The sequence below is a fragment of the Typopeltis vanoorti genome, chromosome 5 (genome assembly GCF_054136105.1).
Source record: "Typopeltis vanoorti isolate ZY-2024b chromosome 5, IOZ_Tvanoo_1.0, whole genome shotgun sequence".
NCBI lineage: Eukaryota > Metazoa > Arthropoda > Arachnida > Uropygi > Thelyphonidae > Typopeltis > Typopeltis vanoorti.
The window spans coordinates 87,810,486-87,826,697 of record NC_143553.1 but is presented as its reverse complement, the minus strand read 5'-3'; the positions used below and the strand labels follow the sequence as shown (position 1 = coordinate 87,826,697).

Sequence of the window (16,212 nt, the reverse complement as noted above, 5' to 3'; positions counted from 1 at the left end):
TGTGTATTTGAAAGAATTGAGGCAAGGGCGATGAGTTGATGATAGTTTGGTGGATGACTATTACGCTCTTTCTTTCTTTAGGGAACGACATATAGATTTGTATAATTCCATACTGTTTGGGAGATACCGGAGAAGTATGAAAAATTATTATTATTATTGTTATTATGGGCACTCCATGGAGTCAAAATACTCATCGCCGAATTCACTATCCATTAGTACAATACCTATAACATATCTCCTTAAACTTATTCACTGTTGGGGGCTCTCACAACCACCTCTGGCAATCCATTCCACTTACTCACCACTCTCCAAGTAAAGAACTTAGTAAGCACACCCTTACTAACCACACTCTTAGACAACTTCCAAGTGTGATCCCTTGTTTTCCCCTATTCCACATGTATTGACTTTTTTGTGTCATTCCTATGGAATATCTTTAGTAGGTTCTAAGTTTCTATCATGTCCTCTCTCTCCCGCCTGTCAGCTAACTCTGCAACCCACGCACACTTTCAATTTATCTTTATAGGGAACATTCCACAGACCAGTCACCAGTTTGGTCAGTCGTCTCTGAATTTTCTCCAATATGAAACGCAGGTGACCAAATCTGTGCACAATAGATTGCAAGTACAATGCTTGGCATTATACTTGCAAGTCAACAGACAATCTCATGGACAACGTGCATCGTACCATGTAAAGAGTCACCTGTATAAGATGCTTTTAAGTCAGTGCAACCGTGTCCGTGTGAAATGGCTGCGAGCAGGAAACTGAGGGAGTTTGAAAGAGGCGTTGCGATAAGATGCCACGTTGCAGGTCAAACCGTTTGGTAAATTGATGACAAATTGGGCCATCCCAAGTCAACAATCAGTGATACCATACTGAGGTGAAAGCGCAAGGAGTCAACCGCAATTCGTTGGCTGACACGTTGAATGCGGAGTTCTGGACATAGACTGGAACACTGGAACTACAAATCAATCAGAACTGAGACTCAAAACATGGGCTTTCATGGTAGATCTTGATATGCAATTTCCACATTTCTCGAACCAACATGCAGTGTCGTCTTCATTGGTGCAAAGAACATATTAAGTGGGACGTGAATCAGCTTGGAAAGCTGTATTATGGAGAAACCAATCATGCTCTACCTTCTTTGCAGCAGATGGACAGGTGTGGGTGTGGCGGATGACCGGTGAACGACTCTTGATTGAGTGCGTAACCCCAGCTATGAAATTCGGAGGTGGCACTGTGATGGTATGGTCATGTTTTTCCTGGTTTCGCCTCGGAACTTCTATTTGTGGTGCCACGAAGATTGAACTCCGAGAGGTTTCCGAACATTCTGGACAAGGCAATGCTTCCTACTTTGTGGTGTTTCTAAGGAACTGACCATTTTCTCTTTCAGCAAGACAATGCACGGTGTCATACGGCTGCTGTTGTAACTACGTGGTTTATGGACATGAACGTCATCCCACTTGATTGGCCTCCGCAGAACCCCTGATCTCACCCCTATTAAACATCTGTGGGATGAACTGGAGTGTCGGGTGAGTTTCTCATACCATGGTGTCCATTGACGTCTTTTCAAGCAATGTATATATAACATGTGTTAATTCTGGGTACAAATTTTGAATTCAATTGGAGAATGGTGGTGGGGAGGATGTTTGCATCAGGATCAGAAAATAGTTTTCGTGATATTTAAGTTTATGTCATGGTTTTCTCGCGAGAGACTACAAGAAAAAGGCAGCAATCTTTTCATAACAGCGGAAAGTGATTGCTTTTACTGTTTATACAAATGTTGGAGGAGGAGAATGATATATACGATTATTTAAATCGTCATTGAAATAAACTATACATTCTTTGTATGCGTATTAAATTAAATACTGAAGAAATAAATTGAAGAATTTTTCAATAAATAATTCCATCTTCTAAAAATTAAAAGGTGTATTATAAAATATTCAATTCTACAAGTTTTAAATAAGAATTGTATATTATTTTTAACTATTTAAATAAATTTAAAAGTATGCATAGTTATTTTAAAAATTATAACAAACGTTTTATATATCTGAAATGATTTCAGTGCTATTAGTGTCGAAAATAAGAGTATCGTTATGAATAATCTGTATTTATGGTATGTTGCTATGATCTGATAACATTACTCCGAAATAAGCCTAAATATGATCTTCTTAGAGTAGTAGCACTAAAATCGTAGTACCGTTTTCTATTTTTCTATATAAAAAACTATGATCATTTTGTTTGTATTTAATGCTTATCACCACAAATATCATGGAGTCTTTCTTTAATCCTAAATGTCTGTTAAATTAAACTCTCTGTCATAACTGACAGAAAGTTTGATTTATTTGTTTATCTTTCGCCTGCCATCTGGAGCATGTGGCAGACATTTTCTCTAATAATGAATTTCAATGCCTTTTAATATAATACTCAGATTTCGAAGTTAACAGAAGGGGGGGGGATTAAACGAACTGCTTACAATTACATTTTACGAAATATCCCTTAATATTAGGCCTATGGTTTGAAGTGAAAATCAAAACACCACAAAGCTGCCTGAATACTCAATGCTTCGATAATTGTTGTGTTCTTAAGGTCAGTCTGTTTCTCATGTGTTCACCAAATCCGATTCTGGAAACATCTCCTTAAGCTAGTGTCCTAATATTTGCCCGAATCCCTTTAAATGTCGCATACTCACGCTTGAAAGTGACACGCTCGACAGCTGTCCAGATACACGGCATCTTTGAATTTAATTAACTTCTGATCGTAAAGTTTGTTTCACGTGTCATGGTTCAAGTTATGGTTGGTTGTATTAATTCTTTCCAATACGTTCATGTCAGAAAACAAGGCTTCGATGTTACTAGCCAAAATGAATGATTATGAACTATCTTTCTCTCTGTGATGTTTAATTTTTATTTATAAGAGGATATCCAAAATGAATTTATTTTCTTTTTTTCCTAGCGATAAATATCTTTGACTCTAATAATAAAATTTTTGCGAAAAAATTCAGACTAATACAAATATATGTACTAAAATAGAATAAATAATTCTACCTGGCACTATGAGAACATTTCTAGTACTTCCATAATAAATGCAGCAACAATTGAGACACATTTATACCATGGTCTACCAAGCGCTCATCCAAATGAATGTTGCTGTACCTTTCCTACAATATAGCCGGGAGAAATTCTCAAATACCCACACTAGCAGACCAATTTCATAACTTAAAATACAGTCAACCAATTACCCAACACGGAAACACGGAACTATGGGAGATAAACAGACATGAAAAGTTCAACAAGGGTCCATCTAAACAAGCGACCAACAAAATACATTGGCTTTAATTCCCACGAAGTTTTGAAGGCAGTTCGTATTTTTCGCAGGTCTTGTTATTGGGTGAGTATTATAATGTCATAAAATAGGCACCTATTTCCGATATTTCAGTATATTTTATATTTCTTATATTTTATTTCTTATTCTCACACGGACAAAAAGAATGAATTTTCATTTTCATTTGTAAATAAATAAACATTAAACCATAATTTAAAAGGCTGAATATGAATAAAAGATAAAAAGTTGTATTTGTGAATACCAATTCCGAGTTTCCGAGTGTCCTGTGCCACCCTTTGATCGCCATACTGATGGGCAGCATGCTCTTCTTGGAAACAGTAGTGTTGTTTCTTAATTTCGTCGTCATTTTCCGAAGAACTATAATCCTGCCATTCATGACTTCGTTGTCTCCTCATCCGTGATCCCTGGCGGGTCAGACGGCCAGCTTTGCTCATGTGATCCATTCAGACACTACAAAAAAAGTTAATATGTTATTATTATGATTACACCTTTATGTGATCAAATAACAATCTGAGATATTTAGCATACATACCTCTCTCTCTCTCTCTCTCTCTCTCTCTCTCTCTCTCTCTCTCTCTCTCTCTCTCTCTCTCTCTCTCTCTCTCTCCACAGCATCACTTATGCAGATGGAATTAAGCAACTAATAATATCAAAATTACGTCGGTAGAATTTTTTTTTACTTGGTTAAAAAGTAAATTATCCTTGCCAAGGAATTTAATTTTTTATCCAACTGTAAGCAAAGTTTGCACCTATCAGCCTAGTCATGAAGATAATTCACGCGAAAACATTGCTTTATTTATTCTTAGATAAAGAACGAAATAAAATATAACTTTCCCAAAAGTATAATTTACTTTTTATTAAGAAAATACTTTCTTAGATGTTCTTCATTCAGAGTATTCTAATAATAAAATAATACACCTTTTTATTATTTGTACATAAAAATATATCCTGGTATTAATTCAATCGCGGGACTGTCCAAAACACTGCCCGCATGCCGCCAATGGGTTTTGATTTTCAAGAGCGAAAAAATAAAATAGCAGTTTGAATCGAATGCATATTAGATATTTTAATTCTATCACTGATCGATAATCTCGATTGTGGTAATTTTATCTGGTATTTTTACATCACTATATATCCACGTGTTTTTCAAATATTAGATGGGGGTCAAAGAAGCATTCTTACACTGTTTTGTTCCAACGTGCATGCTCCGGGCGCTCAAGGGGAACATGAGCGCGCGATTAGTGTTGTTCGTTTGCTCAGCTTTCGAGGTTGTGTCGCTGCTGCTCACCAAATTACTAGATACGCATTGTGATGGATTACTAAGGTTGGACAGCCCTGCTATAATGCAGGGCTGTCCAACCTTAGTAATGGACTTATGGAGTGGTGCCTGTACGTCTAATGTGAATAGTGTTACAATCAACTAGTGTGTGTGAAAGTGAAAATTTTGAATAAAAAAATAACGCTATTCAAAATTTTTAGTATTCTTTCCATTTATTATATTGTAAGTCTAGCATATTAGACTACTGGAAGAGAGATATTTGAGTAACTGTCATCATTATTATTTATTTATTTTTATTATTAAGAAAGACCTCCAGGGAGTCAGAAACTCATTGAAGGAGGCCACATACTACACTATTATTTACTTATTTCAACAGGAATTGTTTATATGATTAAACATTGCCAAAAAATACCTTTACTGCTATGGAAACAATAATTTCTTTGTCTCTTGAGACAGAATTAAAAGACTGTTGTAATTAGCATTGTTTTAACGACCGCATTAAACAGAATTACATCAATTAATTCAAGTAATTATTACAGGTGGTACGGTACTAAAATATGCGGATTATTTTAAAAAATCAGACTTAAATGATTTATTAAGAGTATTTCAAACACCATCATTAAAGAAATGGGACTAATCTAAAAGAAATTTTTATAGCAGAAATAAAGAAATACACTCTGCTAATGATCTCTTTATAGCAAGTTTTACCTCCAAAAAAAGTATCATGCCTGAAGCAATTACACTACAGTAACTGAAAGAAGCTATTCCTTTAAAGGCAACTAGAAAAACATTAATATGTTTTGAATAATCCTAACAACAATGAAATTAAAAAGTTAATCTTCTGAATACCTTTTACAGCAATATAAATGGAGGAACACAATATTTTTGAAGATTTTAAACAATAGGCCGGGAGAAGAGATATTCTTTGTAGAGTATGGTGTTTCAACAATTGAACTAGCAGAAGTAACAACTCTGTTTCATTGTTAAAATTAACGCGAGACTTGTTTTCAATGAGTGTGACGTAACAATTGACTTTCCGAATTAATAACTGAAATGCAGAACAATAAAAGTGGTTGCGTGGAAACGATGTATATTTAATTCAGCTAAGATCAGATATTCTAGAATAAAGTTATAAAATATATTTTGAGGAAAGAAATATACATATGTTATCAGTTAAATTAAATATATAGAGAACACGAGCCATATAATGCATTTTCTAGGATTATATTTGGCCTGTCTGACAAAACCATTTTATAAAAACAAGTAGCATTTAAAATTATATAGTTAAAAAAGAATATGAATGCATTCGTATTTTTTTAACTGTCTTCAATAGTGTACTATTTCAGAAACATGAATGGTGATAGCTTTACTTTTAACAACAGCTCAAATTTCACCAATCCATATATTTTACTTGCGATTGTTTACAAATTCTAAAGATCTTTCCATTGCATCGAAACCAGACCTTTTATGTAAGAGACTTCCTATTATGCAATGCTTCCAAGTTGCGAAATTGAAAACGAAGATACAGAAAACTCTGGTGAATTCGCTGCTCTTTGAAAACAGGACATAGCAACCGCTAAGAAAAAGTTTTTCATCATAAATCATAATATCTTAAGAAAAACGAAAATAGCACGACAAATAACATTATGGAAGCAGAATAATTTAGGGAAGACATAACAACAACTAAAAAAGGTGTTTTAGTAATATTGCTAAAAATTATTGTTTCAACTCAATATATAAAGAATTAATTAAACATTAATATACAATTTAATAGTTACTATTATATTATTAATTATGCTTATGTAACTCTTACTTCCGTTTTGTTCTTTCATAAACATAAATAAGTCGCTGGGGAAGGATGAAATTTGAATTTTGGTATTTGTAATTGTCTTTAGAATTACATTTTGGCTTTTTTAGTTAACAAAATTTAGTTAATTAATTTGAATTTTGGCTTAAATTAGACAAAAAAAACATTCTTCGCATAAAGAAAATATTATATTCTACAAAATTATCCAAACCTCATATATTAGAAAACCTTTTCTGTTATTATGGCAACAGCGATTATTTGCGGATTATTTGACATTTATTAGCCCTTTTGACTTCTTTTTTGCAACAATTTCATTAGGTTAAATATATCATTTAAGATTCGTTTTCTATATTTGTCATTCTGGTGTTCTTTGTGGATAGTATCAAATTAAGCAACAGTTTGGATGTCGTGGGTAAACACCACTAAATAAGTCAATTTTAAGTAGCCGTTTACACACGGCTGGCAAAGCTCTCAGCTTGGTGACAGTGAAATAACTGTCACCTGGGAAACGGAATGCTTTGTTTACAATGTTCTATTTGGTTCTACAATAGTGTGTTGAGTATAGTATAAATTGGAGCTCTATTTAAGCCACGAAAGGAACACAAACAACAAATATTGATGCATTTTATGTAAAGATTTCATAGTAAGGGCGCGCCATCTCCCATAAAGTTATTACGCATGAAGTAACTTTATTTGAGAAGCCATTTACTCAGCGGATAATATATAGATACACTAAAAATTCTTAAGTCAATACTTCAGTCTTATATACAATGTAAGCCAAAAGGCTTAGTTCAGTTTCAAGATACAACAATAAAAGAGAACATCGTCAATAGTATTGTTGTATTAAGAGGAAAGAATTGTTACGAAATGCAGTCAATTTTGTATGGTGCGTTCTAAACAGAGTAAGCACATTTCAGATTAATTCTGTCTATATTATATCTATACGCCTAGAAAAAATCCACTCCGGCTGGACAGATTTTAATGAAAGTTTTTTTTTTTTAGTTTCGATTATATTTGCAAATATGCATGATCACATGTTTTATGACGTTATAAATTGAACATAACCCACCGTTAGCAATAATACTAGTCATTTCGTTAATTAGCCATTGCAATGATCGCTGACATGCCAAAGAGATAAGGTGGTTGGTACACGTCTAATAGACGCTTATTAATATAACAGATACTATAATCAGCTGCTTCAAGATGCATTTCAGAAATGCCAAACTAACATAAAATGTCTACAAAAAAAAAAAAAAAAAGATAAACGCAGTCGATAAACGAAGGATAAAAGCACAAGGAATAAGACTATTGGCGAGAATTCTTTAAGTCCCATTTTAGAAATACCGCATCTAATCTATTACTACGCATGTACTATGCGAAGAATCTTGACGAATCATTTTTCTTAATTTTGCGTTTAATTAATGCTTGAAGTTCTTCATGGTATGTGTAAAACCCATCATTCTAAAGGCATTTTAGCAACGACTAGCTTACCGAAGCCAGTCTATAAAATATACTGCACATTACTAAAATAAAATGAGCGATATTTTGAAATAGAAATGGGAGTAATCGATCTATGGAAAAACGCCATCCTAAGAGCTGTTTGTTATATGAAGCTGGCCAGAATGGTAAATTATGCAAGTATGCTGTGTGTTTACCATGTTCTGGCGAGCGGACAGCTTTTATCGTAGATCGATGGCCAGTTGGTACGTAAAAACAAGTCAAAGTGATGTGTGTAGTTGATGGAAACTGTTAGTTGTCACTCATGATAATGAACGGCAGGAACTTTGGCCATTCATTATGTTTGTGCCTTTACCTGAACCGTTTTTAGTCAGTCAAAAAAATCGTTCGTTAGGTAGCGCTACTAGTCTTTCTGGTAAAATCTAAAAACTGAAGTTTATTCTTTAACATAAATTTTACTAAATGGGTTCGAAGATTATGATTTAACTTTATCATTCCACATTACTACGTGGAAAGTTATTCTATTATACTGTATTCTATTATATTTCATTTCATTGTACAACCAAAAGAAATTACTTCTACCACTGCTTATTGTTATATTGTAATTTTGTAATTCAAATTAAGACTTTTAATAAAATTTATTAGTTTCTAAAATAGGTGGATTGTTATATTTAAGAAATCTAAAAAGAATATTTACTTTTTTAAAAATATTTATTGAAATTAAGGAAAAAAAATTATTTTCTTTCATGTAGTATAGGTAAATCTAGGTTTATCTTAAATATATGAAGGTATCTTCTAAATAATGACATCGCTGCGTAATGTGTGCCTTAATCCCATACACTGCAAAAGAAGGCGATAAATCTCATTACAAAGTGTACGGCAATATTTTGTATTCAGAGAAATCCCATCTTTCCGTATCTTTTAAATTATCTCATCTATCTCTGAGGGAATATAAGATTGTAGAAGAATTAGTGCCCACTTCAGTCTCAAATGGGTGTCTGTCACTTTGGGAGGATAATAAAGCAGCCGGTCTTACTAGGTATAATGTTATACGCCTGTTTGCTATCAGTTTCCGATGACAGTGCAATTTTCTGAAAGGGGGATTTTTTTTTTTTTAAAGTTTTGTAATTTAGTATTGTGATTTGAATTTATCACTTATGCGCATGCGATAGGCGTATCAAATAGTGAGGTTTTGGTGATAATGGCAAATACCTCAATTCACAATATTTATTTTTAATAGATAGAATAATGAGGATGGGGAAAAAAAGGAATAATTTGTTTGGAACTGAGTTCTGGTTTAAAAAAAAAAAAAAGGATATCGATCCAAACAGTTCAGAACTGAATTCTGGAGTTTAAAAAAAAAAAAAAATAAAAAAAAAAAAAAGGAAAGAGTTGCGCAATCAATTCCAAATTTAAAAAAAAAATAATAATAATAATAATTTTGCATTTAAGAAAAATAATAAAAGGATAATGTAACAGTAGTTTCCCGACTGAAGAATTTTTTTAATTAGCATCTACTTTGCATTCTTGTCATTTGCAATTAAGTTTTGCTTATACGCCAAATGCTGGAGATTCCTAAATTCTTACCTATTCCTGCATTAATGTGCAGGGTTTAGACACTAAACCAAAACAATGTTGAGTATTATTATTAAATAAATATCTCCCCAAGAAGTCTACAATTAATTAGTCTTATATATGTTTATTTAGAATGATAGATGCGTCCTTGAGTTTAGAAACGTTCGCGTGTGAATACTTTTGGTTTTCATTATGTAATACAAGAATTAATGTGATATCCCGGACACCTCGCCAGACATTTTATGTTTAGTGTCTTACCTGATGTAATCCTCTTTATATTCAGAGAACGCGCGAACGGTAAGCCTCATGGAGAGCGCATAAGTTATTACTTGCATGTTCTCATAAATCTTAGGCTTTTCTCATGGCTAGTAATGGAAGTTACCATAATGAATCTTAGCCTATCTCAGAAATGAATATTTTATTCATCTGAGAGGCTGATCAAGTATGCGGATTCTTTAGTAAAGTCTTCTTCTAATATATTTACATACGAAAAGGCCTGAAAGTCATTTGGCTGAAGACGCCCAAATATTAAAGCATACTTGAATGAATGATCCACATTGCTGTGATGTTTATGGTTGTTGCTTTCCGTATTTTTCCAAAGTTAATGATTTAAGAGTAGTTTGTCTGAAGATGCTACAAGTCTTTCTCTGAATATATAATGTGAGTGCAACTCATTATAATCGCATTATTTTAAAATTTCAAACTGCACTGCTCTAAAATGATTTGCATTATTCGAATAATATCATTTATCGTCTGACTCTACCGTGGACTGTCAATCCTCTACGAAACCCTATTTAATCTTCTATAAGGTCGTTCATCTTACGCATATTTCTTTCGTTTTCACTGGAATCCTATTATTTTACCATTTTACAGATGTTTTTCTCATCTACTATGCATATTCTTATAATCAGAATTTTTCAATCCGAATTAAGCATTCTAATTCTTCCTTTTTAAATTGGAAGACTGCGTGACTACTAGTGACTTACCCTTCATACTTTGATAAATAAAGGGTTTGAATCCTTTTAACAAAGTAAGAAAAGATTCGATTTTTTTCCACAGAGAGGCAAATAAGCCTTGGAACACGCCAATGGATATACATATTTTAAGAATGTGTCGTAGTCTTAGTTGTCTCAAATTTCCTGCCACGAAAACAATAAGATTAAGGCATTAATTACTATTTTTTTTCTTATTCTTAGTAGTTTTAAAAAAACAAGAGATGTTGTCGTCGTGTGAGATTCCCCTAATTTTCCTCATCTGTCCCTTAGGACCGGCTGAGCCCTCCAATGAGAAATTTTAACTATGCATTTTTGACTAGATGCGTGTGCATGTTCAGCGGACGGTTTGCCTGTTCTTATGGACGAAAAACCCTAGTTTCCGTATGAGAAAAAAAAACCCTACCTCCATATGAGATCGGCTAACTCACCTTTAATCGAAAGAGGCTAGATAAAGGTTCATGGACGGGAATCTCTCTGCCCAAAGAAGGGTACCGTCTATACCGACTGAGCTACGGAGGCAAAACAAGAGATGTCTAAACTAATTATATTGTAACACTGTCTGCTATTATAGGCTACTCTGCCAATAACCAGAACAACTTTCGTGGTAAAACTCCTGCCCCCCCCCCCATCGCTAACATTTTACTTAACCATGGCTGAAAAAAAAAATAAAATAAAATAAAATCCATTTATGAAGTGTTACCATTTTATATTAACCTAATTACGAATTCATTGTTTAAATAAATGTGTGTGTGCGTGCGCGCGCCCACCCAGAGAACGATGTTAGTAATCATATTACAAAAAAAAAAAAAAAAAAAAAAACTTTAAACAGACATTTCTCAGTTTTTGCTTAAGCTGAACTTTTAAGAAAATGTTATATATATATATTTTTAAAGTAGTGTTGTTTAGTGAGAGTTTTAACTCCATTCATAAAACACCAATTAAAAATATGATTACTAGCATCATCCTCTGCGCACACGTATTTTTTAAAACAATGAATTTCCAATCAGCAGTTAATATAAAATGCAACACTTTATAAACGGATTTTTTTATTACATGCAATTGATGCATAATTTCTAGATATTTTAATCCCTTAATGACAATTACTGTTAGAAATAGCTCTCCCATAAACTGAAACACTAATCATTTACACTGAATTCACTCCTTTTATTTATTTATTTTTTTTAAAAAAGTTTTACATTCTAATTTCATGGGAGATGATAGTATCTCGTAAAGATTCTGAATAAACAGCTTGTTTGAGTTGTAGAGCATCATAAAACATTAACATCGTATCTATCTCAAGCATACGAAGAAGATTAAGATAGAAAGGATGCTAAAGTCGCCTTGAGACTGATTTTATTTTTTTTCGGAGCTGTTACCATGGTGATCGTAAATAAGTAAACACAGCGAAAATGTCATTCCTGGCAATATTTAATGCCATTCACTGCAATCGTGTTTTTCAACTGACTGCCAAAGAAACACAAACACAGCTCATCTTCGTTTTTGCTTCTAAAACTCCGAATTCTCAACGGTACTAAATCTTTTCCTACATTTAATCACGAGATCTGAAAACACAGCTCATCTTTTCATTGATTTGTTGATTTTTTCCCCCTCTTTCGTTAGCTTGTTCGAGAGAAACAATGCATCTAATACATAATATAAAAGCTCTTAAATATATATCAAAAGTTGATAAATATATTGTTCACATTCTGACTCCCTAGGTAGAGAATGCTGCAAGCATAGACTTACTTGGATAAAAGGTACTTTTTTGTTGTTTTGTGATGCTAGTATCTTCCCAAAACAAACCCGTTTTCTTTACAATAACTTGTAGCTAGTCACTTTGATTCAAATCAGATCATATTTGGTGCATCGACTCTAAACTGCATCACACAAAATCCCATTATAGAAATCTATTATGGTGCGCAATAGTCTCACGCAAGCAATTGTTGTGATAATCATTATGACGTCACTCAATATTAGTGTTGCACAATGAACGAAGTACAAGATCAACGTTTCTGTAACGTTAATCCTGGAGTTGCGCAACAATCAAAGCAGGTGAAGAAGCACGTGCCTGTGTGTGATACACGGATTATCTTCCGTGCAGGTTTGGAAACAATGATCCTTGTCGAATGAGATTAGGTAAATTTCGTTTTCAGCTCTTTGCATAAATATATCCTTGACACGTTCTGTTTTGAGAAACATAATAAATAAAGATGCTAAAGATTAACTAACTGGGAAAATTACAAAGCATAACAAACATAAAGAAAGGGCATTTAGTATATATAAAAATGAGGTATTTCTGAACTTAAATACATTTTAAATGCAAATTAAATATATTTATTTATGTCAACATAATGAAGTATACAAATGAATGTTACTACAGCTGATTTTAATTTTCATTTTCATCTTATTAGCATTTATTGAGAATAAAATAATTGTTATTTATATCTATAGCGCATAAATATAAATAACAATTATAAATAAAAATATTTAAATATAAATATATTAAATAAATAAATAATATATTTCTATTTATAGAGTTTATATTATTTATTTATTTATTCTTATATTTAAAATATAGCTTAGTTTTAATTTTTTTTTATTTTGTTTCGAAGCTCGTCCTGGTATGTATAAATGAATCATAAAGTATTTCAAGTGCGTAAGTTGCATGGGAAAAATGGAAATTTAATAAAAGTTAGAAACTAAATAAATAAAAAAGTATCGTGATAAAAAATAAATAATATAAGTAAAGTAACTAAACAAAGTAAATAATCACATAACAAATCCTGAGCTTTTTAGAAAACCTTAATAAATATGACGGAGAATGTGTTTGATAGAAACTACTTAGGTGGCGTATCTAACCCAATTGTTCATGGCTACTAAATGCGATTCGTATCTTGTAAAAAACAAACCAAAAAAATTAAGTTTAGTATCTATGTATAATTCTGTATTTTAACATTCCCAATTGTAATTGAATAGAAGTAAAGTCAACATCCTTTCTTATGAGATAGAAAAAAAAAAGGTTTTTGTATTTCCCCGGAAAATTCCGGTAGTTGATTTCATCCTTCCCATGATGCTCTTTTTTGCACCATACACATTCCAGTTGAAGAGGAATCCAGTGGAGTTATTCAGAAATTTCCTTGTACCGAAAATGATAATATAAGTCGTACACATTCATCTTCTTTTCAACTGCAGCATTTCAATCTGACTCTTCGTTTAAAAAAAAAAAAAACTAAGTTGAATATTTTTTATGATTATTCCAGTTTCTTTATTCTCTCTCTCTTTCCCCGAAATAACAAAATGGCTTTAATCAAAACATCGCTGGTTGGTGTTAGATCGATAACAGAGTTTTCCATTTATATGTAATAAGGCATTCCAGGTGCGCACGCGCTGTGTGTGTGTGTGTGTGTGTGTGTGTGTGTGTGTGTGTGTGTGTGTGTGTGTGTGTGTGTGTGTGTGTGTGTGTGTGTGTGTGTGTGTGTGTGTGTGTGAAGAAAAGAAACCAATGAAGAAGACACTCAATACTACGGGTAGATCTTTGCATCAATATCTCATCCTCCCCCTCTCCCCCTTCATTTGAGTTGTAAGACTTACATTTAGATTCCCTTACAATAATGAGGGTGAGGACGACCGTTAAAGGAAAATATTTTAATTGAGGAAGTGGATGGATCCTGCTAAGGTTTAAATTTCTAGTCTCGAATGTAATTGGCTTTAAATATAAAGCTCTTTATGATAAAAAGGTTTATTGCCGCAAGGAGGTTGGAAGGGGAGGCGCCGGAAAAGTCAAACATTGAGAGATAAGACAAAACTTGTCTTATGGCAAAGACTTAGTCCTGAATATATTCCTCAGACGCATAAATATTACACTGGTTTTGTTTTATACTGTATTTAAAGTTAGATGTTAGTTGATATCGAGTTGAGCAGATAAGAAATCTGCTGTACAGTTTCTGAAACTGGTACCAATTACTTTTGGCTGGGTAATGCCCCGCATGTATACATGTCACATTTAAAGCCATTTTACTGTCTGATTTCAAATTTCAACACTTTAAGGACAGTCTTAAAACATCAAGAAGTAGTTTTTACATCCTGATGATGATCACTTTTGAAAGTGATTTTTTTTTATTAGAATAAAAGTGCAAATAAATGTGTGATTCTGCGATTGTGTGATCGTCAGTTCTGGATTAATCGGACCTCTTAAAAGCGCACAAAACAGAAAAGTTAAAATTTCCTATCACTAATACACGTGATATGATTTTGAATTCATTTCAACTTTCATTTAATTATTTATTACATTTACAGATTTTACAAATGATTACATTATATTTTAAAGACTCAAATTATATTTTTCAGCAATTTGGAATTACAGCCAAGGCAACTAATACTATGAAGCCAACGCAATTATTTAATTTCTGCATTTTGGAATGAAACAAAAATCAGAGTTAGTGATTTTTACCGAGGAAAGGGAACCTCTTCCTCTTGAAATTCAGATTTTTAATTCCAGATCTCAGGCGTGGAACTCCTACTATTACAAACAACAAAACAAATGTTACGATCACAAAATAGTGTCTGTCGATTGCTATTGGCACAGATTTCGGTGAGTCAGCTACCCTCTGATTTCCAGAAGTTAAGACTAAACTAGCTCTGCTTAATCCCGTTCAGGAATAAAAGGCATCAGATAATTTATTTTCTGCTTATAAATATATGTAAAACACTGAAAATATCCAGAATATCGAATGCATATATACGTATATGAAATACATGAAGATTTAAAATGAATTTATACTAAACACCATAACTTTATTTTTATACCTCTCATGTACATCACCTTCATTGTTGATTGCTTAAATATGTATAACATTTAAATGTAATAATGCCGCTTAACACTTAAATAAATGTTCAATGTATTTAATAATAAAATTTAAACATGAGAATTAATATTAAACAATTGTATAAGCCTTCCATGAAATTAATAGAATTCATTTAATAAAAGACTAGTATAAAAAGGACTGAATAAAAATTTAATAATCAAATTACATAATAAGAAAATACACTGTGTTAACTTTAATAGTTATGATAATTTTGTTTAACTTTGAAAAAATAAATAAATAAAAGATTAACAGTTATGAAAATGATCCGAGAAAATAATAATAAACATTTCCCACGTGTTTCTTGTTCATTTACTGTCTTTACAAGCGCTTAGGAACCTATTAATTTATCTATCCAACCACCCATCAGTCTATACGTACGTAACACCTTTTGATTGTTACTAAACTTAGTATCATCCACGTTTCTCGGTTGAATGCACAATACTGCAAGGACATTGTTAAGAACTAATCTATTTATTGCATACAAACAATTCAAATTGTTGCGCATATTATAAATGATTACAAAAATGGTCTCATTTAAACCAATCCTGCCGCCTTTTAGAGCCGTGTATTATAGCCATAGTGTATAATTATATAACGTACACACAAAAAGAACGTATATCAATGCTGACAGGTTATAAGCACTATTAAAAATCGCGGTTAGCAAACTTTGAATCTACACATGTTTGCAGGCCATACAACAACCTACAGCCGGCGTTGTAGATTCTTATGTAGCATCCAAGTGTCTACATAAATAAAGTTACAACGTCACTTCAAATTCATCCATCGGAAGTTATAGCCTCTGGTATCAAGTCTATCCGATAGCAACATTGTCTCAGAATACTGGGATATACCAAACTGCTCGAACATATAATATACTATGGACTAGAGTTT

The 16,212-nt window shown here is 32.7% G+C and overlaps 1 protein-coding gene across 1 annotated transcript in view; it reads right to left on the bottom strand.

Annotated features, from left to right (window-relative positions):
- Positions 1-16,212, bottom strand: part of LOC150106628 (teneurin-m-like) — a 281,208-nt gene that overhangs the window by 144,747 nt on the left and 120,249 nt on the right. Inside the window, exon 2 of the mRNA XM_090392589.1 lies at positions 3,584-3,792. Coding sequence (XP_090248715.1) covers positions 3,584-3,785 — 202 coding nt within the window. The 5' untranslated portion in view covers positions 3,786-3,792. The remainder of the gene's footprint in view (positions 1-3,583; positions 3,793-16,212) is intronic.